This window comes from Rhinatrema bivittatum, chromosome 9 (genome assembly GCF_901001135.1).
Source record: "Rhinatrema bivittatum chromosome 9, aRhiBiv1.1, whole genome shotgun sequence".
NCBI lineage: Eukaryota > Metazoa > Chordata > Amphibia > Gymnophiona > Rhinatrematidae > Rhinatrema > Rhinatrema bivittatum.
Genome location: NC_042623.1, coordinates 199582460 through 199610097, shown reverse-complemented (window position 1 = coordinate 199610097; position 27638 = coordinate 199582460). Strand labels below are relative to the sequence as shown.

Below are 27638 nucleotides of genomic sequence, written 5' to 3'. Positions count from 1 at the left end.
TATGCATCACCTTGCACTTATCCACATTAAATTTCATCTGCCATTTGGATGCCCAATTTTCCAGTCTCACAAGGTCTTCCTGCAATTTATCACAATCTGCTTGTGATTTAATTACTCTGAACAATTTTGTGTCATCTGCAAATTTGATTATCTCACTCGTCGTATTTCTTTCCAGATCATTTATAAATATATTGAACAGTAAGGGTCCCAATACAGATCCCTGAGGCACTCCACTGTCCATTCCCTTCCACTGAGAAAATTGCCCATTTAATCCTACTCTCTGTTTCCTGTCTTTTAGCCAGTTTGCAATCCACGAAAGGACATCGCCACCTATCCCATGACTTTTTACTTTTCCTAGAAGCCTCTCATGAGGAACTTTGTCAAACGCCTTCTGAAAATCCAAGTATACTATATCTACCGGTTCACCTTTATCCACATGTTTATTAACTCCTTCAAAAAAGTGAAGCAGATTTGTGAGGCAAGACTTGCCCTGGGTAAAGCCATGCTGACTTTGTTCCATTAAACCATGTCTTTCTATATGTTCTGTGATTTTGATGTTTAGAACACTTTCCACTATTTTTCCTGGCACTGAAGTCAGGCTAAACGGTCTGTAGTTTCCCGGATCGCCCCTGGAGCCCTTTTTAAATATTGGGGTTACATTTGCTATCCTCCAGTCTTCCTAAAGTGTGACCAATAGAAAGTTGTGGATTTTGTAGCTGACTGAAAAATAACTTCCTGCTACTATTTAGTACCTAGTAAATTCTTGTAATAAAAGCATTCTGTCTTGTAAGCAGGCCCGGCGCGACTGGGTATGCATACTGTGCATTTGCACAGGGTGGCACACCCAGGGAGGTGGCGAGCCGATGGCAGCAGGAGATGCTGCATAGCCGCCAGCAGCTGAAGGAGGAGAGATGCTGCTGGCGGCTGAAGAACGAGAGGCCTGTGTTTTTATTTGCGTGTGCCTGCGCACTTCTTCCACTCCCCCCCCCCCCCAAAGCAGAAAGGTCAGTGGGCTGTAGTGGAGCTCATCCCACCATGGTCTGAAGACAAATGGGGGCCTTGGTGGAGTTCATCCCACCATGGCTCAACAATAACAGGAGGCCCGCGGGGCTGTGGTGGAGCTCATCCCACCACGACCCATTGACAACAGGAGACCCTGTGTATGTGTGTGAGTGGAAGCCTGAGAATGTATGTGTGTTTGTATGAGAGCCTATATGCTTGTGTCTGGATTGGAGATAATGTGTATGTTTGAGAGCCTATGTGTATATTTGTGTGTGTCTGTATGAGAGCTTATGTGTATGTCTGTGTGAGATCCTATGTGCCTGTGAATGTGACTGTGAGAGCCTGTCACATTCACAGGCACATAGGATCTGTGAGGGAGAAGGAGCCTGTGTATGTGAGAGACTTTGTGAGAGAATTCATGTGTTTTTGTGCATGTGTGTGAGAAAGAAGATAAAATTTGTATGACCCTACCTCCCCAATCCACAATGATCTCAGGGTGACTGAAAATCAAAAGATCCCGGGTATGGGGAGCAGGATATTTTTAAATCCTTATTAGTTTTAATTATTGGGTGTAATTTGATGTTTCTACTCTTTTGAAATATTTAATTTTTTTGAGAGGGTATAGAACATTTAATTATTGGATTTTTTTATTCATCAGATGTTTTGAAATATTTTATTGGTGTTTGGGAAATTTTGGATATTCTATTCATTAACTGGTTTGAAATATTCTTTTTACGAATATGATTTTACTATTATGATTGATGTTTTCTCCTAGGACAAGCAGGATGGCAGTCCTCGCGTGTGGGTGACATCTGATGGAGCCCTGCACAGAAAACTTATGTTAAAGTTTCTGGAAAATTTGACTGGCACACTGAGCATGCTCAGCAGGCCACTGTCCACTCAGGGTCTCTCCAGTCCTTTCTTTTCCACTGAGCTACCGTCTCGCGGAGGTGGAGCTCATGCTTTCTTTCTTGGGAAACTTTTCAAAATAAGGTTTTTTTTTTTTGCTTTTTCTTCCTGCGCTAGGTCTCTCTTCAGTTCCTGCTCCTTTCTCGGTCGGTGAGTATTTTTCGCACTTCTCCCAATACCTGCCAGTCATTGTGCGTTTTGTGTTCCCTGGTGAGCCTCATGGCGATCTCAGGCTTCCTTCGGTGCCCCCGGACTATGTCCCTGACAGATCCACACAATGTGTGCATCCTTTGTCTGGGGGCATCGCACGATATTCGGGGTTACGAATTGTGCGATCAGAAGACCCCAAAAGGTTGTTGGGCCAGGTTGGATAAGATGGAGAAGGTTTTTGGTTTGGGTAAATATGAACTCTCCACTTCGGCATTGCTGTCATCAATGCCTAAGGACGAGGGGAATCGTTTGTCCTCGATCCCTCGGTGTCCACTCCTCCTCCTAGGCTTGCAGGGGAAAAAGACTCCAGGGATCGCCCAGTCTGTCTCCTCCAAGTCGCGGACTTCAGGATCGTCTTCCTTAACCTCTGCACCGGGGAAGGACCGGGCCGAGCACCGAAGGAGGTCTCTGAGCACCGTCACCGCTCCCTGTCTGCATTCAGTGCCAGGCTCGGGCTGGCTCCGGTGCTTGTTGCCTTGCCACCAAAGTGGTCATGGCAAGAGGAGGCTCCATCCTCCCTTGATGCTGGTGGCCCAAGGCCATCCACACCAATTCTGGTGCCAGTCGTCAACCCTCCTTGGGGCTCCGAGGAGGAGTTAACTAAAGCCCCTTTCCTTGGAGGCTTTGGAGGTGGAGTTGGATCATTGGGTGTGCCTGGCGGTGGAACATGCGCCCAGTGCTCCCCAACCCCATCTCTGGGTGACTGAGATGAGCCTGAAGTCCCGTACAACCCCTGCAGGGAGGACACTTCTGATGCTTCATTGGTAAATTCCAATAATCTTCCATCAGATCCTTCCCTCTCTGAGAAGTGCTGCCATTCTCCACCAGAGGACTTGACCTTTGTGGGGTTCGTCCGGGCGATGGCTGAAGCCATTCCCTTTCAACGTATGACTGAGGAAGATGCCTGCCATAGGATGCTGGAGATCCTCCAGTTTGTGGATGCTCCGGAGGTTGTAGTGGTGCCTGCACAAGATTTTCAGAGAGCTACTGCTTCTTCGGTTCTGGGAGCACGCTCTCTTTGTGGCCCCGGTGAACCAGAAGGCCGATGGGATGTACCTTGTACAATAGACCGTGGGGTTTGAGAAGTGCCAACTCCCCCAGCAATTGGTGGTAGGTGAATCGAAAACCCATGCCTCTGCGCCTCCTGGCAAGGACATCAGGGCATTGGATGTTATGGGGAGAAAAGTGTTTCAAGGCTCCATGTTGGTGGCCCATATCATCTCCTACCTTTTGTATATGACTCAATATACCCGTAATCTCTGGAAACAAGTCCAGGAGGTTGTGGATGGCCTGGCACAGCAACCTCAGGAGGCCCTTATGGCACTTACCAAGTAAGGCTGGAGTGTGGTAAGCATGAAGTCCGTGCTACCAATAATGATTTTGAGACAGCAGGCCGAGTCGCAATGGTCTGCATCTCTAAGCGGCATCTTGCCTGACTTCGTGCCTTGGACCTCTGTCCAGAGGTGCAGGACTGGCTTACTGACTTGACTTTCACTGGGGATAACCTGTTTGGTGAGGAGGTCAAGGAGGCAGTCGCACAGCTGAAGGACCTCCATGAAAACCCTCCAGCTGTTGTCAGTTGGTGCCTCAGCTTCGCTGGCGTCTTCTAATAGTTCCTCCCGGCCAGGGCCACAGAGGCCATTCTACAGGCCGCAGAAGTACTATTCTCCTGCCCCTCGCTGTCGGCCACAAAAGACCAGCGTCAGGTGCAGATCTTGGCAACAGCGGGGCCTTAGGCCTCAGCCAGCGCCCCAGGCTAGCCCCACTATGGGGTTTTGACTGGATGTGAGGAAGTATAAGCCAATTGCCACTTCAGGTACTGGAGGACCCACCAGTTGGGGGCAGACTCCATTTCTTTGTCGACAGGTGGCCAGCCGTGACTTCAGATCAGTGGGTTTTGTCCATCATCCAACACAGGTACAGGTTGAACCTCATGACTGTTCCGCCGGTTTCTCCCCAATGCCCGCGGTGGGGTCCCGACTCGCACCCAGAAGTGCTCCAAGGAGAGCTCTCAGCCCTTCTATTGGCCAAAGCAGTAGAACCTGTCCCTCAGGAGCAGCAGGGACGAGGCTTTTACTTCTGTTATTTTCCAATTCCAAAGAAAACAGGAGGCCTCCATCCCATTTTCGATTTGCAAGCCTTGAATAGACTTCTCAAGAAAGAAAGGTTCAAGATGGTATCCTTGGCCACCTTGATTTCCCTCTTACAAAGGAGACTGGCTTAGCTCCCTCGACCTCAAAGGCGCGTATACCCGCATCGAGATCCTCCCCAGTCACAGGAGGTTTCTTCACTTTGTGGTAGGCCTTCAACATTTTCAGTACCGCATGCTCCCATTCGGCCTGGCCTCCGTGCCCCGGGTCTTCACAAAGCATTTGGCCATTGTGGGAGCCTACCTGCGCCAGCTGGGAATCCAGCTGGCGCAGGTAGGCACCCACAATGGTAGAGCGACAGGCAAGTAGCGGCAGCACAGTCTCTATGCTGGACCATTTAGTTGTTGGAATGCCTGGAGTTTCTAATCAACTACCCGAAATCCAATCTCTTTCCATCGTCATAGTTGGATTCAATAGGAGCTGTGTTGGACGCGATACAAGCTTTTGCCTTTTTTCCTCGCGTCAGGGCTTCCACACTCTTGCCCCTGGTGGAAGAGGTCCAGCATCGCCCCACCACGCTGCAGCATATGCGTGGCATATGCTGCAGCTCCTGGGGCAATGGCCATGACAGTCCATGTCACTCCTTTTGCCTGCCTGCAGTGGTGGCAGGCTACCCAGGGCCTTCGAGTCTGCATCCAGGTTTCCCCTTCTCAGGTCCTCCCTGGCTTGGTGGAGGTCCCCATCTAATCTGAAGCGGGAGGGGGGGTTTGCCTTTTCAAACACCCCCCTCACCAGATTGTGCTTATCACTGATGTCCCACATGGGCTGGGGTGCCCATACAGAGGGCCTGTGGACCGCTCACGAAGCTCTGTGTCAGATAAATTTCTTAGAGCTGAGGGCAATCCAGTACATGCTGTGGGCCTTCTGAGATCGGCTGTCCAGCAAGGTGATCCTCATTCGGATAGACAACCAGGTGGCGATGTGGTACATAAACAAGAAGGGGGGGGGGGGGGGCACCAGGTCCTTCCTCCTTTGCAGATCTGCAGTTGGGCCCTGTCTCGGGGGATGTTACTGCAGGCAGAATATTTGGCTGGTGTGGAAAAAACCCTAGCAGACAGGATAAGTCACACCTTCTGACCCCGTTAGTGGTCCCTGAAGCAGGAGGTGGCAGACCAGATTTTCCATCTCTGGGGAACCCCAGACATGGATCTGTTTGCCTCCCCCTGCAACAGGAAAATTCCTCGGTACTGCTCCCTGTCCAGGTCAGATGGCCAGCCAGCCACAGATGCCTTTGCTCTCCACTGGGGAGAGGGCCTCCTGTATGCATACCCTCCACTTCTGTTGGTGAAGACTCTCTTGAAGCTTCACCAGGACACGAGGACTATGATCCTCATAACCCTCTCATTGGCCAAGGCAAATCTGGTTCCCGCTAGAGCGGGATCTCTCCTGGCTGGACCCGATCTGTCTGGGGACTGTCCCAGACCTCCTCACACAGGATCAGGGTGGATTATACCACCCCAACCTCCGGGCCTGTTGATTCTGTAGCCGTTTGACCTCTCAGAAGAGGTGTCTCAGGACCTGGTAGTCTCTATGACCAGGCGGGATTGCAGCTGGAGGGGACCACGTCAAACTCATTGTTAGGGCCGTGGCCAGCTGTGGCCCACCTGCGTGCAGTTCCTGTTGGGGGGATATGCAAGGCTGCAACATGGAGTTCTCTCCACACCTTCACGGTTCATTATTGTCTGGACAGGAATGGCCTTCGTGATAGCAGGTTCGGCCAGTCTGTTCTCAGAAATCTTTTTCCATCTGTGAATCCAACTCTTCCTACCTATGGCCCTATTTTGGGTTCAGGCTATCCCCGATATTACCAATAGCACTTCTGTTGTTGTGCCCGTTGGCATCTAGTTTGGTGTCTGTTGGTCCCATTGCTCTCAGGGCCAGCCTGTAACTAGGGATTCACCCACATGTATGTATTTATTTATTTATTTTAAATCTTTTCTATACCGTCGTTTGGTGGGGACCGTCACAACGGTTTACATTAAGGCACATAAAAGTAATAATGCTGCAATTTATCCGATTACAAAAGTGCCATAAGGTTCGGTAACATAGTGATCAATATTAAATGTTAAATGTAATGAATCTTGTCCAGGTCTCTCTATCTCAGTTTTGATTACAGAATTAACTTTAAAATTGTGACTGTCCTTTAAAAACTACACATTTAGTGAATACAGCAGTGTGTGTGGGTGTTTTATTGTTCGTGCTTTGCTTGTCCCTGGTTTCTATTCACCCTTTTCTTTCTGAAAAGCTTGTTTAAAGAGCCAGGTTTTTAAACCTTTTCTAAAGGTTTTGCTGTCTCTTTGTAGTCTTAGATCTAAGGGCATGGAGTTCCATAGTAAGGGTCCTGCCAGGTTAGGAGTGCTTTGTTTGCTGACCTTAGGTTTCTGTTAGGGACGTGTACACGTAGGGCTGTATTTAACCAGTCTGCATGTTCGTTATGTATTAACTTATGTATGGTGCACAGTGTTTTGTATTGAATTCTTTGTTCAATGGGAAGCCAGTGTTTCAGTGATGTTGTAACAATGTGATCTCTTTTACTTTTGCCAGTTAAAATTCTTGCAGCTGAGTTTTGCAGAACCTGCAATGGTCTTAGTGAGGTGTATGGAAGACCTAGTAGAAGTGCATTACAATAATCAGTGCTTGCAAATATTAATGCTTGTAGTACTGATCGAAAGTTAGCAGTTGTCAGCAGTGGTTTAAGTCTCCTGAGGACCATGAGTTTAGCGTATCCTTCCCTTACTTTTAGAGATATGTGTTGTTTTAAGCTTAGTTCGGTGTCAATTATTTCTCCTAGATTCTGTACTTTCTCTGCAAGTATTATTTGTTGGTTATTTTTTAGTGTGATTGGGTTTTGTTTGATTTCCATGTGAGGACTTCCATCCTGCTTGTCCTAGGAGAAAGCAAAGTTGCTTAATTGTAACAGGTGTTCTCCTAGGACAGCAGGATGTTAGTCCTCTGGAAATCCACCCGCCACGCCACAGATTTGGATTGCCCTGGTTTGTTGTTTTCTTTTTTTGTGATTTACTTAAGAGACTGAAGAGAGACCCCGCGTGGACGCATGAATAGTGATATGCTGGGCATGCTCAGTTGTCCATGCCAGGCTCCATCAGATGATGTCACCCACATGTGAGGACTAACATCCTGCTGTCCTAAGAAAACACCTGTTACAGGTAAGCAACTTTGCTATATATTTCTTGATTTTATTATTTAATGTTTTATGAAGAATGGTACTGTTGCTCTGCATGTAGAGGCTGGCTTGTTGTGGGTTCCAGTTCAGTTCTTCTCAGCACGTTTCTGGTGATACTTTCTGATCTTTTTATTCTGTATTTGGTGAGGGTCTGTCTGTGTTCTGCATATGTGATGGAGGTGAGGGGCTGGGGGCATGTCAGCTTTTAAAAATATAGGTTGCAGGAGGGAGCTTGATGGGCCGAGACAGAGACTGAATGAATCAATGAGGGGGAGGGAGCAGCACAGTAATTGTTCACACAAGGCATCAAAAAACCTAGCACTGGCCCTGCTTGTAAAAGAACCCTGTTTCAAAGGCTTTGCATCTTGTATTTAGTGTGCTTCAGTATTATCTGCTTTGAATCAGTGAGAGATAAGCAAGTTGTAAATCGAAGAATAGAATAGAAAATGTTCAGGGCTGGCTTGATGGCTCAGTTGGTCAGTGCTGTTCACTGCCCTGCAGAAGGTTCGGTTCTTCTGCTCCCCGGGTTGGCCAGGGCTGGGATACTGCAAAAGCAGTGTTCACAGCCTCTGGGGTGGTAAAGGAGAGTCATAGCCCCTTGTCTAAGGTTACACTGGATTCAGGTCACATTATAGGGTTCTGGAAAAAACCCTGGTGCATGGCCCTGCCCCAGGACCAGCACTGCAATGACTGGACTAAATCTAAGTTGGGAAGAGAGATAAAATAGCAGAAAACATCCCTGGGTAGTTGGCTATGAATGTTCATCATGCTAGGATTCCAGCCCTTGTTCTGATTGAACTGGAAGTGTAAAGGTGCAGGAGGAAACTGCTGGCTCCAAAAAACAAATAGAAAATGAAAATGTTTTGTTTGGCTTCATCGATGATGATGATGTTGGGACAATTACTGTCGTCAAAACTTTTCCCAGAATCTTATATAAGAACCGGGTGGCCATTTTTCTGTGCAGATTTATGCAGAGATCATGGCAGTTCTGAAGCACGACGACCCATTGACCCGAAGACTACAGTGTAACACGTCGGATCTGAGCCAGCTAAGTACACAGACTGTGTTCTCCATGCTTGACCATCTCACACAATGGGCGAGGCACAAGTTCCAGACCCTTCATGCTGAGAAAAGCACAAACAAATCCAGCAAAGAGCGAGGGGAACTGAAGGGTGAGTGATGTTTCTTCGGTTCCGTGTCTTACTGCATGCTTATATGAGTCACATGAACTGAAGCTCATGGTATGGCAGTTTGGAAATTAAAGTGGGCTTGTTTTTCTTCTATATGTTTCCATACTGTGCCTATGGAAAAAGCCTTTTGGAAAAAAATGTCCAAGAAATGGATTTCTGTAATAAGGGCTCTTTTCTCCAAAAGATAGATGACAAAGTGCAGCGTAACGTACATCTTTTGGAAAAGTGACCCCTGCAGTTTGACAAGGCAGTGGAACGAATATATATATATATGTTATATTTTTTTTTCTCAAGTTACTTATATTTTCTCTGAGGACAAGCAGGATGGTAGCCTTCACACGTGGGTGACATCATCAGATGGAGCCCGGTATGGAACTTTGATCTTAAAGAATTCTAGAGCTTTCAAACATGCCCTACTGAGCATGTGCAGCTGTAGTTATCACCCTGTCCCCAAGTCAGAGTCCCTCAGCTTCTTTTTTTTTCTGCGGAGCCATTTGATCGCGGGAGCTATGTGGTCACGGTATTCAGCTTTGCTCGCTTCTCCGGTATCAGTTACCCATGCACATCTGTGACTAGTGCAAAAATGATCTGACACATCGGTGCACTAGTCACGTTAGGACTGCCATTGGGCACCATGGTCATCCTTGACACCATCGAAGTGCTGGGGCTCCCTTGATATCATTGATCATAAGGGCCATCAGCTGTGGGCACTGTCAAGTTCTGGGCCACAGGCACCGGCAGGCACCGTAGATGCAATCATGTGCCTTGGGCTCTCGATGCACCAAAAGAACGATATTGACCTGCGCGTCCTCGACCACCATGGGCATCGATGCACCAGGATAGTGGCACCATCTGCGGTTGCAGTCCATACTGCGTTGGGAACCAGGCCAACTGTTGAGCACCATGGTCATCCTCAAAGTTATCGGAGCTTCCCTCAAGGCCATCGGAGGCATGGAAGATATCTGCCGTGTTTGCTAGTGATGATATTCATGGCTGCTCTCGACGATGTCAAGCACAATCGCACCAGAGCACCACTGAGCTCCTGGTTCCTTCGAGGCCATTGACTGCCGGGGCATGGAGATCCTGAGAGCCCTGGAGCACCATGGAAGCCCCTGGCTGATAGGGGCTTCGGACCGGCAGTTGTGATGCTGTCGAGCTCCAGGCTTGCCATCGATCCAAGGCACCCTGGAGATCCAAAGCATCCAGAGTGCACCATGGCCCGGTGCCCTTGAGGCTATCAAGCATTGGGGCACCTACAAGCCCCTTTGCTTTGTCTTTAAGGGAATCGGGGAGCATTGAGATGTGCCATTGATGGTGTATGACTGCTGGGTGCCTGGGGCCACCATACAGCACCAAATGCGCTGGGGTCGCAAGGCACCGTCTTGGCTGGCGTCAGCCACAGGCACGTGCATGGATGCCTTCAAGCCTGAAGCATTGACACCTTCAGATGCATAGCTGAGCTGAGGGAAAACATGGAGGACACTGGTTGTGATCGGTTACTTTGGGCACAGAGGAGTATGTCTGTTCTATGGGGCATCTGGTGGTGCGTTGGTGCCACAGGGCTTCTGCCTTCAAGCACCACAGGCGATATCGGTACCGCCGGACCGTTGACACCTTCAGGCACCGGTCTCCCTCAGACGTTTTCAGCGAGCCTTCAGGTGCCGAGTATATCATGAGTGCTACTGGGCTGTCACTGTATATAGTCGCCTGGGGCACAATCGATAGCGCTACATGCCAGCCACGTGTGGCACGGTTAAGTGCCATCATAGCCCTGGGTGCAACATCGGTATCATTGATGCGATCCATTGCTAGTGAGCGCTGAGGGTGCTATTGACACCAGGAGTGCCGTAGTCACTGTGGGCATCGGTGGACATGGTCAGAGGCTGCAGGGAACCACTGCAGAGCACCATGGCCATGGCCTTCCATTATCCGATGGAAAGAGAGGTGAGCCATTCACGACCCCAGTCCAAGGGCTGCAATTAGCCTCTTGGAGCGTTGTCAGGTATGTGGGTACTATGGGGGCAATGCTGCCTACCACCAAGGACAGCCACAGTCAGGACCCCAGTGGCACTGGGGAAGCCGTCGACACACTGTATCTGCGGACTCTGTTAAGTGCTTCCTGCAAATTCGGGAATGGGTGGGGGTCATCTACTCCTCCAAGCACTTTAAGCGGCATTCTCTCAGTCTGCACCATGCCACACACATGCTCTCAATCAAATACTCACATGCTCTGTCACCTACACTGGCTCTCAATCACACACAGACACACATGCTCTCTCTCTTACTTATATATATAGGCTCTTAAACATACATACACATGATATCTCTCACACATACAGGTTCTCAGTTATACATTCATGCTATCTCTCTCACAACCAAAGGATCTCATTCACACACATTTTGTCAATCACACACATACTTTTTCACACAGAGGTTTTCAATCCCACACTTACATACATGCTGTCTCTCACACACATGCTTGCTCACTCACTCACTCCCTTCCCCCACCAAACTAGCAGCAGCCTCCTCCATTTCCAACCTTAGTGGCAGTAGCAGCCTCCTCCACTTCCAGCCCTTGCAGCCTCGAGAAAGGAGTCCCATTGGCCGCGGAGGCTAAGGTTGCTCCTCTTTTGCTCTGTGTTGTGCTGGTCTTCTTCAGGCCACGCATTGCGTCTTTGGGCCAATGCTGCACGCATTAGCATCGTCTCTTCTTTCCGCTCGCACGGCTGCTGCATACCACTTCCTCCACGGGGCACGGGAAGAAGAGACCATGTTGGTATTGCTGACTCCAGCTCTCCTGCTGCGTTCCGCCCGGGCTATCAACATTTTAAGCCCAGGCAGAGGATGAGTTCCTATTTCGCTGGAGCAGGGGGAACAGTTGGGTCAGCAGGGGTCTGGGAAGTGTGGCAACTCACCTGCATTTATTTATTTATTTATTTAAGGTTTTTCTATACCGGCATTCATGAAAGCGTTCACATCATGCCGGTTTACATGAAACAGGGGTGTGAAGAACAAACCAAGAACATAACTAAACGTGATGAAGAGATGCAGATACAATTAACAAGCATGTGCTTGGCGACACAGTGGCTGAGACCTGCATTAAATCATGACATACTTCTTAACTGTATTGCTGAAACCAGAATATCAGGAACTGTAATATCGTGGTTCAGATCCTATTTGTCAGATAGAACACAATAAATAAAAATGGGTGATAATACTTCCTCCTAGCTTCCCATCACAACAGGTGTCCCCCAAGGCTCAGCCCTCTCGGCTGCTTTGTTTAATATCTACATAGCACCACTCTGCCATTTCCTAGCTACCCTAGAGTTATCCTTTCGCATCTACGCTGACGATATCCAGTTTTTTTCCCCCGATCTCAGTCTCATGGACAGCAACAACTCAATTTATTTCATTACGTCTTTCTTCCATCAAAGCTTGGCTCACCTATAACAGATTATCATTGAATCTTAATAAGACCGAAATCTTAGTATTAGGTCATTCACTTCCATACCCAATTCCAGCCTCTGTTAACTTTGACTCAGTCTATTGCCATTTCCACTAATGTTCGCTATCTCTGTGTACAATTAGATTCAACATTATCTGTGCAATTCCATGTAAAAACTGTCAGAAAGTCTCGATTCTATAAATTACGCTTGCTTGGTCACTTAAAGCCATTGTTGGACCCAAACTACTTTAGAACAGTTTTACAATCGCTAATCCTAACCTCCCTTGACTATTGCAGTGTACTTTATATAGGTCTTCCTTACAATTCTATCAAACCCCTCCAGTTGGTGTTAGTAAGCAGCAAGACTAGTATTTTCCGGACTAGATTATTGCAATGCACTCTATCTAGGACTACCCGATTCCTCTCTACATTCCCTTCAATTGATTCAAAATAGTGCCGCCCGAATATTAACCAGGACCCCTTTACACAGCCATATCACCCCAATCCTTCAATCGTTACATTGGCTCCCAGTAAAATTTAGGATACAATTTAAAATTTTGTCTATTATACATGGCCTGATCCATAACCCAACCTCCATCTGGCTTTGCTCATCATTGCGAATTTACAAACCTACCCGTCATCTACGTTCTCTTACCCAAAATCTTCTAGATATCCCCTCTCCTAAATTAGCAAGGCTAGAAGTCACCCGAAAACGAGCTTTCTCGGTAGCTGGACCCATTTTATGGAATTCCCTTCCCAATCCTCTTCGTTTAATTTCAAATCCTTCCCATTTCAAAAAATCACTCAAACCCATCTTTTTCAATTAGCATTTAAAACTCTTACTCCAGAACAAACATAAAGTCTTCTCCACCACTCCATTTACAGCCACCATCATATTTTTCATTTCATTTTTCATTTCGTTTCCCCCCCCTTCCTTTCGTCTCCCATCTGTTCCCTAGCCTTCGGACTCACTTTGTCACTTCTCTACCTTCTTCCCTTCCTCCCATATTATTAGTAAAGTTCCACGGCAACAGTTTTATTTTTATTTACTTTAGTAAACACTTGTTTATTTCTAGCTGGAATTAGTTCCAGCTATTAAGTAATTTTATGTACTTTTAATTTTATTTATTTATTACCTTTTTCTTTTTTATTATTTTTCTCCAATGTAAACCACTTTGACAAAAAACTAATTTTATAAAGTGGTATATAAATTCTTTTAAATAAATAAATAAATAAATACTAACACCCAGGAACACGAACACATCACCCTAGTATTGCAAACCTTACAGTGCTTTCTGATTGAATTCAGGACCCAACACAAACTTGTTTCCCTAGTTCAGAACTTATTATATCATGTAAAATCACTATTTATTTATTTATTTTATTTATTATTTTTATATACCGACATTCATCTGAGATATCACATCTGTTTACATTCAGGTACTGTAGGTTTAGGTTGCTAGCTCCCTTAAGTTCCATGTGCCATCCAGAGCGCTCGGGTCATCTTCACAAGCACTATTAGAAATCCTCCTCTGTCCGATCAGCAGGAAAAAGTATCTTCATTGGCTGGCCTCATACCCTACCGCAAGATTTACAACTTCTCAAAAATAAAAAAAGATTTTTAAAAAATCTTTAAAAAACCCACTTTTTTACAATTGCCTTTCCCTCAACTTCAGCTTAATTTCCATTCCAGTAATGCAGCAATGATTGATTGAGAGTGAGTCCCCAGTTTCTTGAACTTTCGCCCTACAAGCTACGAAGAGATATCTAGTTTGTATTTTCATGACGTCCTTGTCTTCTGTCTTATTCCGTAGTTCATTTTAACTGATTATGTACGTACATACTTGCTTTTATGCATGTATTATTGTAACCTGCCCCGAGCTTTAGAGGGCGCGGGCTAAAAATAATTTTAAATAAATATATGGACCCTAAAGGTTTTATGCCACTTCACAATGAATTCTGTTCCTCCCCTCAGCCAACAATCTAATGTATCTTGGGCAGATGTTGAGGATGAGGGTAGGAGAGCAAAGCAACAATGAAAATTATCGGGCCAAATATTGAACAGAGCTATCTTAAAATCAGCACATATGAGGTTTAAAAAGGAGGGATTGTGGGGGGGAGGTGGGGTTTCAAGAATTATATTGTAAAAAAATGCTGTTTTAATAATACAGTGTAAGTCAAGTATTAGAATTTGATCAGTGATGAGGTTGACATGTCAACATAGAGCATCCTCCAACAGGTATTTTCAATATTTTACCCATGTTTCTCCTCCCTTCCCTCCCAAAAGCTTTGTTTTTCTGCTTAGATTTTAAAGGTAATGTAGGTGCTGTGCAAGGTTGGGGGCTCATCTTTTTATAAAATAGAAATTGAGTGCTGTTAGCCTGCCAAATATCAAATTAGTTTAGAGAATAACAGAGAGACGATGTCTTAATTAGGTGAGTAAATGCTAAGTGATGCTAACTTTTAGAATTAATGTGGGCCCTTCATTTCCTCAGGAAGGAACTTTAGTGATCTGTTTCAGAAGAGAAGAACTGTCCAATGATTTTTGTGCTATGAGGTCTACAAGAAAGCTTTTACATTTAATGTAACCTGCAGCTTGCATGTTTTTTCCTACTTTTATGGGTATGTATGGGTGACCACAGAACTCATGCCATCTTGAGGACTGGAAAGAAGTTTCCTCCAAATCCTTTTCTCTGGACCACTTTAGGGACAATCACAGTAGCAACAGGTCTTTCTTTGGGCTCAGGCACATCATGGAGCTCTGTTATTTCTGAGGAAGAGAATATTCACATTTCTGTCTATTGTGCCACTGTGCACAGCACTATGGCTTGATGAACTACATGGCCGATCCCACATGTACTTATGTAAATTGCATTTTCCTTCAGTATCAAGTGAAGACCAAGAAGAATATCAGAACGTGACCCGGTTTCTGGACCTCATACCTCAGGACGCATTAGCAGTAGCCTCCTTCCGCTCAAAGGCATACACGAGGGCCGTAATGCATTTTGAGTCCTTCATTATTGAAAAAAACCAAAGTATCCAGGAGCACCTTGGTTTCTTACAGGTATGTAATGACTTGTATTTCCTTTCACTCTTACAGCCTGTTGGTCAATAGAGTTCATTCTGGCAAAGAGAAGGTGATCAGTCTGCTGCCACAGGGATTAGGGTTATGCCCTGTCCTTTTCACTACCTTTAAAAGTGACATTGTGCAAGGGTTAGAAGAGAAAGTGCAGACATGCCAGGAGAATAGATAAGATGGAAGATGACTTCAAAAATTTGAAAGAGGGTGCAAGTGTTTGGCACTCATATTTTAATCCAAAAAAGTAAAGCTATGCATTTGGGGTGCTGAAATCCAAGGGCTAAATATCATTTTGGAGAAGAACTAGCAGTCGCCAAACAGGAAAGAGACTTAGAGGTGGTTATCTCTGAAGGTCTCAGGGTAATGGGTCAATGTTACAAAGCAGTTGGGAATTCTGATAGTATACTTGGATGCATAAAGAGGGGATGTCTAGTAGGAAGAGCACAGAAATAAAAGTTAAATAAAAATAACATATACATACACACACATACATACTTTATATATAAAGTGATACTTTTTTATTGGACTAACTTAATACAGTAGAAAGAAGTACACAATATTACAGCTCTCTTGTGATACCCCCCTCCTGCCCCTTCTCCGTTTTCCTTCCTCTCTCTGAATACTTTGTTCAGTTCTGCAGCCTGCATCTAAACATGGACATTGATAAGTTGGAGACAGGAGTCGTCATATGAAGCTGAAGAGAGGGAAGCTAAAAAAAAAAAAATGCAAATATTTTTTTAGCTTAGAGGGTGGTCAACACATGGAACAGACTTCCAGCAGAGGTGGTAAGAACCAAGACTTTGGCAGAATTCATGCATGCATGGAACAGACATAAAAGGAACCTTACTAGGGAGAGGGATGGAGAAAACCATAAGTCATGTAAGATCTCCGACAGCATAGTGTACCTACTAGGTAGGCTACGTAATCCTTATCTGCTCACATCTAGGCTTCCATTGGATTCAAATCTATCTATATAAACTGCTGCATGTCTGTCAGCAGTCAGGACAACTTGCTCTCCTCTTCATCCATACAAGCCAGACCTCACAAGTGGGTTAATCACTCCAGCCAGAAGATGGAGATGGAGCTCACTGACTTGCTGATGTCCCACTCATATAGCACTTCACGGTCATCAGCCTACCAGTATTCTCCATCTCCAGCAGATGGTAGACATGAATTCCTTACTGTGGAATGACACCTGCATAGGCTGGATGAAGAAGATTAGAAGCCGGGCAGCTCCTGTGGTGAAAAGCCAGTTCTTCCTTCCCCAGTCGAGCAGTGCTCTGAGGTTGATGGCTTGTCTGGGGAATCACTCCTGAGGTGATCCCTCCCTCAGTTCAGTTGGATTTCATCGAGACAGCCTACATATCTGTTTGTGGTTGGGTTGGATTTGTACGTTTTACCCCTCCCTGGGTCTGCTCTCGGTTCTCCTGCCCCACACAATCAATCTCTCTATCTCTGTCTCTCTCTGTCGCCCTAGGTCTGTTTGGAAGGTGGACCCAAGCAGAAGATCGGGGGGGGGGGGGAGCAGTATGGAAAGGCCCTTGACCTCATAGAGATCTTAAAAAGGCGTTGAGTGCTCATGGAGCTCAAGCCTGGAAGGCTATGCTGCCAGCAACTTAGACAGTAATTAGGAATTGCTGATCCCCTTATGCAGCAGCAACTAAGTCTTAAGGAACCTGGATTAGGGGAAATATAATGGCAGCAGCAGTGCGCAGGAAGTGGCACTGTACTCTGAAGTGACTATTTTGAGCGACTTCTCTTCTTCCTTAATTTTGCGACTTGCCGAGAGACGTCATTATTTTTTTGGAGTGTCAGAGAAAGGCAGTTTATAGCCTTAATTTGAACTGATGAGGCAGGCGATCAGCAGTACCTCAGTCCGAGGAGGGAGAACTCCTGTGAGTTGGATTAAATCCAACTCCTGTGAGTTGGATTAAATCACGAGTTCCTGCCAGGTCAGGGATGCAACAGGAATGGCGGCCATATTAGTTATGCAGGTAACTGACTTAGGGCCGGGATCTTCCTCTATCACCTCACAGTGCCGGTTGTGATAGAATCATTTTTTTGTCTGGTGAGTCTTTGAGGATTTATGCTTAGAGCGCATGTGTCATCCTACTCTGGTATATGTTCCTCTTATTCTGGAGTGGTTACAAGAAGTTTTGATTAAGAGATTGGCACTTACAATTCTGAAAGTGCAGGTAGTGGCTCTGACCTACTATAAGGGGCATGTTCAGGGTCACACTCTGTCCTCACATTCGGATGTTTCTAGGTTTTGAAGGGAGTCGAACATTTTCGACCACCTCTGAAGCTACCTATTCTTCTTTGGGATCTTATTTTGATGATGGTGCTTTTATCAGGAATTACCTTTCCTTGCGTTTGTTGACAATGAAAACTGTATTTCTAGTAACCAGTGGAATTCGGAGTGAGAGCCCTTTCTCATTCTTATTCCAGATAGAGAATAGATAAGAATGGTGCCTTCCTTGTTTTTGACCAATGGTTGTTCCAGAGTTTTTTCCTTGCTTCAGTCCATATCGGTACGGTCTCTGGATAGAGATATGGGTGAGCTAAAGTTCACAAGGTTATGTCCTTTGGATGTGAGGAGACTATCTTTTGCGTTGCCTTAAGGTTAATGAGAAGTTTTAGAGGATAACTTGTCTTAGTTCTTCAGGGGGATGTAAAGAGGGATGAAGCAGCTTTTTGTACCATGTTGGCACGTTGGATTAAGGGGATAGTAGCGACCGCCTATGGGATGCGGATAGGCCGTTGCCGAAAAAGATTAGAACTCATTCTACAAGAGTACAGGCCGCATCTTTTTATTTTATTTATTTAGGTTTCTTCTTATACCGGCATTCATGAGCAGCTCACATCATGCCGGTTTACATTAGAACATGGGGTGCATAGAACGATAAAACTTTAACTGGTGCATAAGGGTTGCAGTTACATTGAAACAAGGTAATAGAACTGGGAGAAGGAAAAAATAGCAGTATAGGTTAACATAGGTTAATAATTATTTACAGTGCCAGGTGGCTACATTATTTTGGAGGAAATGGAGGTGGTTAAGTGTTGTCAGGGAAGGCTTGTTTAAATAACCAAGTCTTCAATCTTTTTCGGAACGTTGGTAGACAAGGTTCTTGGCGCAGATTCGCAGGGATGGAGTTCCAGAGTGAAGGTCCGGCAGTCGAGAAAGCCCGGTCTCTTGAAGTTGTATGCCTGGTGGATTTTGTGTTCGGTACCTGGAGGGATCCTCTGTAGGCTTCTCTGGTTGGTCTTTGAGAGACATGTAGGCTAAACGGATATTGAAGGTCCAGAGCTGTTAGGTGATGGATGGACTTGTATATGATTGTGATGGACTTGTAGATGATTCTGAAGTGGATGGGTAGCCAGTGAAGATTTTTTTAAGATGGGTGAAATGTGGTCTCTTCTTTTGGAGTTTGTGAGAATTCTTGCAGCCGTGTTTTGTACCATCTGTAGGGGTTTGGTGTATGAAGATGGAAGGCCCAGGAGGATGGCGTTGCAATAATCTAATTTTGCGAAGATTATTGCTTGTAGTATAGTTCTAAAGTCCTGAAAATGGAAGAGCGGTTTTATTCTTTTCAACACTTGGAGTATGTGAAAGCAGTCCTTAGTGGTGCGGTTTACAAAAGCTTTCAGATTCATTTTATTGTCAATTATGGCTCCTAGGTCTCTGACTTGGGATGATAGAGGGATGTTTGATGTGTGGCTGGGGTAGTTGTTGTTTTCTGGAGCAATAAGTATTAGTTCGGTTTTGGAGGCGTTTAGAATGAGATTCAGGCTGGAGAGTAGGTCATTAATTTTTGATCTGCAAGATTCCCAATATTCGAGGGTTTTGACGAGGGATTCTTTAAGAGGAATTACTATCTGGACATCATCTGCATAGATAAGGTGTTTGAGTTTAAGTTCCGTTAGAAGTTGGCACAACGGGAGTAGATATATATTGAACAAGGTCGGTGATAAGGAGGATCCTTGTGGGACTCCTATAGGTGCGTCATGACGGGAGGATTCTTTATTGTGGATTTTCACCTTGTAGCCTCTGTTGTTGAGGAAAGTTTTGAGCCATGTTAGAGCAGTACCTGCAATTCCTATGGATGTGAGTTGGTTTATGAGGCTTGCGTGGTTAACGGTGTCGAAAGCGGCTGAGAGGTCCAACAGGATCAGTAGGAATGAATGACCTTTGTCAAGACCCAGAATCAGGTAGTCTGTCAGTGATACCAGGAGGGATTCTGTGCTGGACACTTTGCGGAATCCGTATTGTGAGGGGAAGAGGATTTTGTTGTCTTCGAGGTAATCTGAGATTTGCATGTTAACTAGTTTTTCCATGATCTTGAGCATAGCTGCGGCTGTTATGTCCACCAGAGCTCTAAGGGGCAGCAACAGGGTCTTCCTGGCATACTTTTTCCAGGCTATATCAGCTGGATTTAGGATTCAGGAGGATGCTTCTTTGACAGGAGCAGTGTTGCTAGGCGCTCAGGCAGCCTCTCACCCTATGAGGAAGCAACTTTGGTACATCCCACTTGTGTGGACTGGCCTACCTAGATGAACAGGAAGGTGAAATTACTTCTTACCTGATAATTTCCTTTCCTCTAATACAGGCAGGCCAGTACATGTATGTATGGTGGTGTTGGACCTTTTTGAAGGATCGTTTTCAGATGCAGGGTGGAGGCCACTGATCATGGTGTCAATTCAGGATCTGGTAAGTTTGGGCCTCCCACTCCACTTTATACTTCCTTCCTTGGTCAAGTGCACCTTGTTCTACTGGGAGTTACACAAAAAAAATGTAATTTATTTTCTGCTCCAGAGGAGAGAAGTTGAGTATTGAATTTAACGGTTGAGGTTTGTTTACTTGACCACAGCTTTTCCAGGAATACTGGCAGGCTGATGCCAGTGCAATGCAATATGAGCGTGGCATCAGCGAGTCAGTGGTTGGAGTGCATAACCCATTTGTGTGGACTAGCCAGCCTGTCCTAGAGGAAAAGAATTTATCAGGAAATAATTGATTTCACCTTAGTAGTAGTGTTTCTCCATGGACAAGCAAGACAGTAATCGGCCATACAAGTGGGTAATCTCATTCAGTGGTGCCAAGAAAGAAAAAGCTCTAATTTAGAGCTCAGAGAAACCAAGGTGATTTTCTGAGCATGCACAAGTCTCTTTAGTCTTTTTCTTCCACTTGTGCAAAAAGATACATTTTGCTTTCTCTCTTCAAGCTACTCGTTGAATTTTTTTTGATCATTTATTTTGTATTCTTTTACTGATGTATTTAATTTTCTTCCCTTTTTTTTTATTGCAAGTTTCCACCGATTTTTTTTTCTTCAATATTTGTCTCAGAATTGAGTTTGACAGTGCCTCAGCTTTCTTCAGGATGGTGGAGAGCAAACGATGCCCCTGCTGCTCTTTCAAGATATCCTTAGCCAATCAACATGATCATTGTGCTTGCTATTTAGACTCATTGCATGATTAGTTGAGCAGACTAGATAAAGCCATATGGCCTTTTTCTGTCATCATGTTTATATGATGTACCAAATTGCATGGTCTGTGCTTGAATGTCCTCCATGGCAGAAGATCTAGAAGCTACATATTAAAATAATACAAATTATTATTATTGAAGATTAACTAAGAGGAAACCATCACCAACTGATGGACCATCACCAATATCAAAAAGGGCAGGGTCATGACTTGGAGAGAGAAATACCTAAAGTACCTGACTGTAATCTGCTTTGAAGTGCCAAAAAACAAAATGTAAATGAAATTTAAATTATTAAAGATGCCAAGAAAGCTAGGTTAATTTTCAGTGTGCACTTGATTTAAAAAAGAAAGCTAGGTAAACTTTGTGTGCATTTGATTTAAAAGAAAATTGAAATTGCAAACCTATTACTAGTAATTTATAACCTATTATTAAAATCGTCTGTTTTATCTGAAGATTGGAGGGTGGCCAATGAAATGCCAATCTCTAAAAAGGGGGTGCAAGGGTGATTCAGGAAGCTGTAGGACCAGTGAGCCTGAAGTCAGTACTGAGAACCATCATAGAAACTACTCTAAAGAATAACATTACAGAACATATAAATAGATATGGTTTAATGGGACACAGCCTTGCCTCACCAATTTGCTACATTTTATGAAGGGGTTAATAAGCACGTGGATAATAGTGAGCCAGTGGATTATATTATATCTGGATTTTCAGAAGGCATTTGACAAAGTCCCTCATGAGAGACTTTCCAGGAAATTAAAAAGTCATGGGATAGGAGGCAGTGTCCTGTTGTGAACTGGTTAAAAGATATGGCAGTTTTCTCAACAGAAGAAGGTAAATGGTAGAGTGCCCCAGGGATCTGTATTGGGACTGGTGCTTTTTAACATATTTATAAATGATTTGTGAGATGATCAAATGTGCAGACACAAGATTATTAAAAGCGGATTATGAGACATGGGCCTTGTAAGACTGGGAGACTGGGCAGGTTCTTATGGCCTGGATTGGCCTGTTGGAAACAGGCTGCTGGGCTTGATGGACCCTTGGTCTGACCCAGTATGGCATTTTCTTATGTTCTTATGGATGCTGGGAGCCAGACTAATTGGCTTCCAACATCCATGCAATCAAAGCAACAGATTGATGGTTGGGATGAAGAAAATTCCCATTGCATTGAGTGATCAGGGAAGACATTCTCAGTTTTATTGGCTGCTGAAAAGCTAGGTATTGAAGCCATAGAAAACTCTGACATGACCAAAAAGGGGCTATTATAATTATTAGACCTTTTTCTCTTGTTTTTTGAATGGTATCTTTTAATGGAATTGGATGGTAGAGGGAACACAAAAAAAGCCCCTCATTCCATGGTTTTGAAAAAGCATCTGTCAGACTGTCCCTTGCTGGACTCTTGGAGCAGTAGGTAGAACTTTGTTGAAGACTGCTTGACATACATTATCTAGAGCTGAGGGCAATCTTTCCTGCAGATCTTACATCTTTAAATGGAAAAGATTTTTTTTTTGGTGATCATGGTCAATCAAGACCCCTTTTAAATGTCCTATTCATCAGTATCTCTTAGGATTAAAAACAAACTCAGAGCATCTTAAAGCTATAGGAGCATACCATGTAAATATGTGGGGAATTCCTATCTCCCAGCAGCCCTACAATTGCCAGATTTATGCAAGATCTAACTAATTTTAAACCTCTGGTTAAAGATCTGCCTACTTCTTGGAATTTAAACATAGATCTGGCTCAGCTCATGAAATTGCCATTCAAGTCTGTTGCTAGCATCAGATGTAAACTTCCTTTCCTAGAAGCTGTAACTTCTACATGGGAGAGTAAGCAAGTTGTAAGCTATAGTCTTATTTTCTCTGTATACCCAAATTTTGAACAGAGTAGTTTTGACAGCTTAACCTAAATTTCTACCATAAATGGTCTTTCAATTTCACTTAAATCAATTCATTGTGTTGACAACAATTTATTCAAGGGCACATGCCAATCAGGACAAACAGGCTATTCATACATTGGACTGCCGCAGAGCTTTATTGTTCTGTTTGGAGAAAAACGGTCTTCCAAAAAGTCTTCATAACTATTCATTTCCTTCAATCTAGTCAAACAGGGGTTTTCAGTTTCAAAAAGAACTCGTTCCACATGGATTTCTGATTTGCATCTCTTATTGTTATACTCAGGGCAATAACTTCAAAGGAACGTGAAAGCCCATCAAGTCAGAGCCTTGGCAGCTTCTGTAGCCTATCTGCACACTGCGTCCACAAAAGATAATTGCAAGACTGCCACCTGGGCTTCTGTCTATGCCTTTACTGCTCGTTACTGACTCTAGAAAATGATTCACATAAAGACAGTTGTTTTGACCAAGCATGTCTCAAAAGCTTATTAAGTTTTTTCACCTTTCCCCCACAACCTGTTCAACTATATATTATTCACTGCTATATAAGAACATAACAGATGTTTTCATGAAACCCTTAGTTTGTGTGGGTGAATAATATGCTGCTTGTCCACAGAGAAAGCAAAGTTGCTTACCTCTAACAGATGTTCTCTGAAGACAGCAGGACAAATCAGCTTCACAGTCCCACCTTCCTTCCCCTTAGATTTGATGGTCAGCTTGCAGCCAACTCTGAGGAGACTGCTCAAGAAGACCTATACATGCTCAGAAAATCTCAGTTTTTCTGAGCTCTTAGAGAGCATTTTCCACTTTGGCACCATTAGAAGATCTCCATGTGAGGCAGTGTCCCTATTTCCCCCTTTAAACCAATGCGGGACCAGGAAGGGTTCATGGTCCCCTTTAATTCCGCTTATGAAAGAAAGCTCTGTGAGTGGGGCCCAGCAGGGGAGGAATAAGAGTTGTGACCCAGGTGGGGATAGTCAGACCAGGCCCAGGTCTCCAGGAGGAAGGCAACTCCTGTAGAATATTGCTGTCCAAACACTGAGCTGTAAAGAAACTGTACGACTACTGAGGGAAGCGGTACTAACTGTCAGTAATTGAGGTATATGTTTCTGAAAGTAAAGACAGTCTATTAATGTGTTTATATTTATTTGCCACTTTAAGACAAAGTATTTTAAGAAAGGTAGGAGTCCGTCCAGGTTTGTGCTAGGGAATCACCGCTTGTTCCCACATGCATTTTATGTGGCTGATTTGTCTACTGTCTAAGGAGAACACTTATTACAGGTAAGCAACTTTGCTTTTCCAACCAGATAGTCTGGTTTTCAAGATTGCCACATTAAATATGCATGAGACAATCCTGAAACCCAGATTGGCTAGGTGTGCCTCTAGTGCAGGATTGAGAAAGACATCATGTCTGCCATTGCTGCAATATCCGACAAGGCTACACAGATATCTTAAGTAGAACCCACAGAATTGTCATACTTGGTTTCCAGAGCTTTTTACGGATCCCGTTCTCATGCAGGTTGAATAGAAACTTTACAGATTTTATTTTCTTGTGCAAGGAAAATTATTGAGAAGAAGTCATCCAGTTCTATTTGCCTGTCTTTCTGACTGTAACCTTGTTTTCTATTTGGGTAAAGAAATTATATGCTGCTATGCATGAACCTGATGGAGTAGCTGGGGTGAGTGCCATTCGGAAGGCTGAGCCATCTCTTAAAGAGCAGATCCTAGAACATGAAAGCATCGGGTTGCTGAGAGATGCCACAGCATGCTATGACAGGGCTATTCAGCTGGAATCGGACCAGGTAAAACAGTGGCAGATGTTTGAATTCTATGACTCAAAAGAATTTAATTTTCAAGGGAATAAATGTGTGTTTATCATTAGGGAGTACTACTTTTCTGTAAAGATTTTTACTCTGTTTAACAAGGGTAATTTTCCAAGAGATCTAGGCGCCTAATTACATAGCTGGATCCCTAAGTTAGAAAACTGCTCATAGTCACTGAAAGTTTGGATGTTCTAAAAGGCAGGGGAGGGATTGGAGAGGGAAAATAAGCACAAAGATGTAATATTCAATTATACTTGCGTATTTTCCAGTGCGATATCAAGCTGCCAAAAGAAAAGGTGCAGAGTGAGGTCCATATTCAAAAGCCATTTAGATGAATAACTCACATGTTATCCATCTAAATTGCAAATGTGACACGTTCAGTCATTTATCCAGCTAAATTATAGCCATATAAAAAAGGATTGTTTTTGAGGAAGTGACGTCACCGGGCTCGATGGCTGGCTGAGTCGCGAGCTCCACTGCTAAATTTTTTTCAAAAATAAAAATGGGAGCTGCATCACGCATAAAATACGCCGAAAAGCACCAAAACATATAAGAACCCCCATGGATCGATCGGTCAATGGCGGCAAAAAGAAAAACTTTAGATTTACAAGTTTTTCTTTGCAATCGTCTGAAGACCGGGAGGCCGAGGTCGCTGAGCAAGCCGCGTGTGCTGAAGCCGGGACTGAAGACACTGAAATGGCGGACGCATTCAACATGACCTCTGAGGAGGCCCCCACAAGGTCAGAATTTAGGGACAGGTTTTGCAGTCTCAAGCGTGATTTAAAAGATTACAAGAATGAAATGTAAACTATGCTGGGGGAATTTCATGAGGAACTAGCAACGATGGGACACAGAGTGGATGAACTAGATACTAGTCTAGACACATAGGAAGACTCCCATAAGCACCTTCAAGATCTCTGTTCTGAATTACAGACGGACAATATGACCATGCATGCTAAATTAGCGGACCTGGAAAATAGGGCTTGAAGAGGGAATCTGTGCTTCCGAGGCTTTCATAAAACCGAAGCTAATAAAGACTGCACTGATACCATACTCCGGTTCTGTGCATTTTTACTGGATACTGCACCAGAGCCCAACAGTGATTCACACCTGTCCATAAAATTAGACAGGGCACATAGAGCATTGCGAGCACTCAGCAATGGACAAACCAGAGATATCATAGTATGCTTTCACGATTACAGGCTAAAAGAATGCATAGCTGGAGCAGCCAGGAAACAAATGAGGTGGACATGGGAAAACCAGGAAATCTCAGTGTATGCAGACTTGTCTCAAGCCACCCTTCAAAATAGACAAGACCTAAAGGCAGCAACTACATTCCTCAGGAAGGAAAACATAAAGTACAGATGGATGCACCCGTTCGGCCTCATGTACACCTGGGGGGGGAGTATCCGCTCGCATTTTCAATATGGCAGATGCTATAAAAAATCTGTAAGACCGATGCTTTACAGCATCATCGGAGCAATCATCAGGAACTAAAAAATCCAACCCGAAAGACCAACACCCCAGATGGCAACGGGCGACTTCCAGAAATAGCCGGCTCCAAAGACACTCTGATACACAGAAATCATATAAGGACAAGACCTGATAATCTCATGCCTGGATGCATATCCAGAGATCAAACTATCTAACCTGCAGATAGGTTTTGTCTAATTATTTTCCACCATATACCTTGGGTAAAGTTTCTTTTCTGTTGATAAGAAAATATTTAATTTGCATGTTGATGTACTTTTATAAGTGATAACACTTTCGGCATGTATCACCAGACAGTATTATGCTCCTGTTTTGTATTAATGTTAAGAATTATCCGGAGCACACCTGCTCATGGCACTAGTTTCCTCTATGCGTTGGGGATTTCCTGAGCTGCCTGGAAGTCCAGGCAGTCAAGGGCTGGGGAAGAGAGGGAAAAGGGTTGGGATACATATTGTCCTGGGAATCCTGCACATGATGGCGGATGTCCAGGCCAAATTCTTGCACCTACCAACAAGTATGACAGCTAGGGGCGAAACAACCAGTTTTGGGTCAGGCACACGGGACTATGGCGTGGGTAAATTGTAGTTTAGTATACGCTCCGGTAGTACTTACCAATTGGGTAACCAGAGACTTTGTGTGTCAGGAAGGAGGACCCCTAACACAAATGTGCGTATGGCTACATTTCATATGATATCCCTTAATGTAAAGGGGCTTAATACACCATTTAAACGACACTTACTCTTTAAAGAGATGGGTATCCAGAAAGCAGATATCATTTTCCTTCAGGAAATTCACTTAAAAAGCAGATACGAGTCTCTCTTGAAAAATGGACAGTACCCGCATCAGTTCTTCACTCCTTGTTCTAAATCTTCAAAGTACACAGGGGTTTGCATATTAATCTCTCAGCTGCTAGTTTTTGAACTAGGCACCTGCATCAGGGATCCTCTTCGCAGGTATCTCTTACTACAAATTCAGGTAGAGGGCTGAGAATATACTTTTGTAAATATTTAAGCTTCTAACCAGGAACAAGGAAAATTTCTATTAGGCCTACACCAAGACCTCTTAAACCATTGCAAGGGAAAATTAATCATTGGGGGGGGGGACTTTAACTTGCCTAGAGTGCCGCATGTGGATACATCGCGGGGTACCGTAGCCACTCCTTCAGCAAATTGTCATGCCCTGAAAGAACTGATGGATTTGTGGTACTTAATGGATGTTTGGAGGACGCATTTCCCATCCTCCAGATCATATACTTTTTACTCAATAGCTTACCAATCTCACTCCAAAATTGATTTCTTTCTAGCCGATAAAGCTGTATTTAACTATCTTTCGCACCCAGATATAATCCCTATAGCGTGATCCGATCATGCAGCTGTGACGCTCGATATTATCTTTACTTTATATGACAAAGGGATACATTTCTGGAGACTTAATGATTCCATACTAACAGATGACCAATTTAACAAATCACTTATTACACGGATTAAGGAATTTCTAGAGATTAACTACACTGGCAGTGTCTCCCCACTAGTGGTATGGGAATCTCTTAAGGCATATGTCCGGGGCTTATTAATTTCAAGAGCCGCATATGTCAAAAAAAGGACCCTTCAACACTCAAGAATTGAGACAGGTGATCACAGCACTAGCAAATGAACTTCAATGCAGGGGATCACTAACAATATTAACTAAACTAAAGCTAGGGAAGACCTACTGCGATTAGAGTCCGCTAAAATGGTACACCTCTTAAATATAACGAAGCAAGAATACTTCGAGGGTGGCAACAAA

The 27638-nt window shown here is 44.3% G+C and overlaps 1 protein-coding gene across 5 annotated transcripts in view; it reads left to right on the top strand.

Annotated features, from left to right (window-relative positions):
* The window catches only part of ATR (ATR serine/threonine kinase), a 368882-nt gene that overhangs the window by 239887 nt on the left and 101357 nt on the right, over positions 1-27638 (top strand). For all 5 annotated transcript variants that reach the window (XM_029617054.1, XM_029617056.1, XM_029617057.1 and 2 more), the window contains 3 exons: positions 8420-8627; positions 14976-15154; positions 24177-24341. In XM_029617054.1, coding sequence (XP_029472914.1) covers positions 8420-8627; positions 14976-15154; positions 24177-24341 — 552 coding nt within the window. The remainder of the gene's footprint in view (positions 1-8419; positions 8628-14975; positions 15155-24176; positions 24342-27638) is intronic.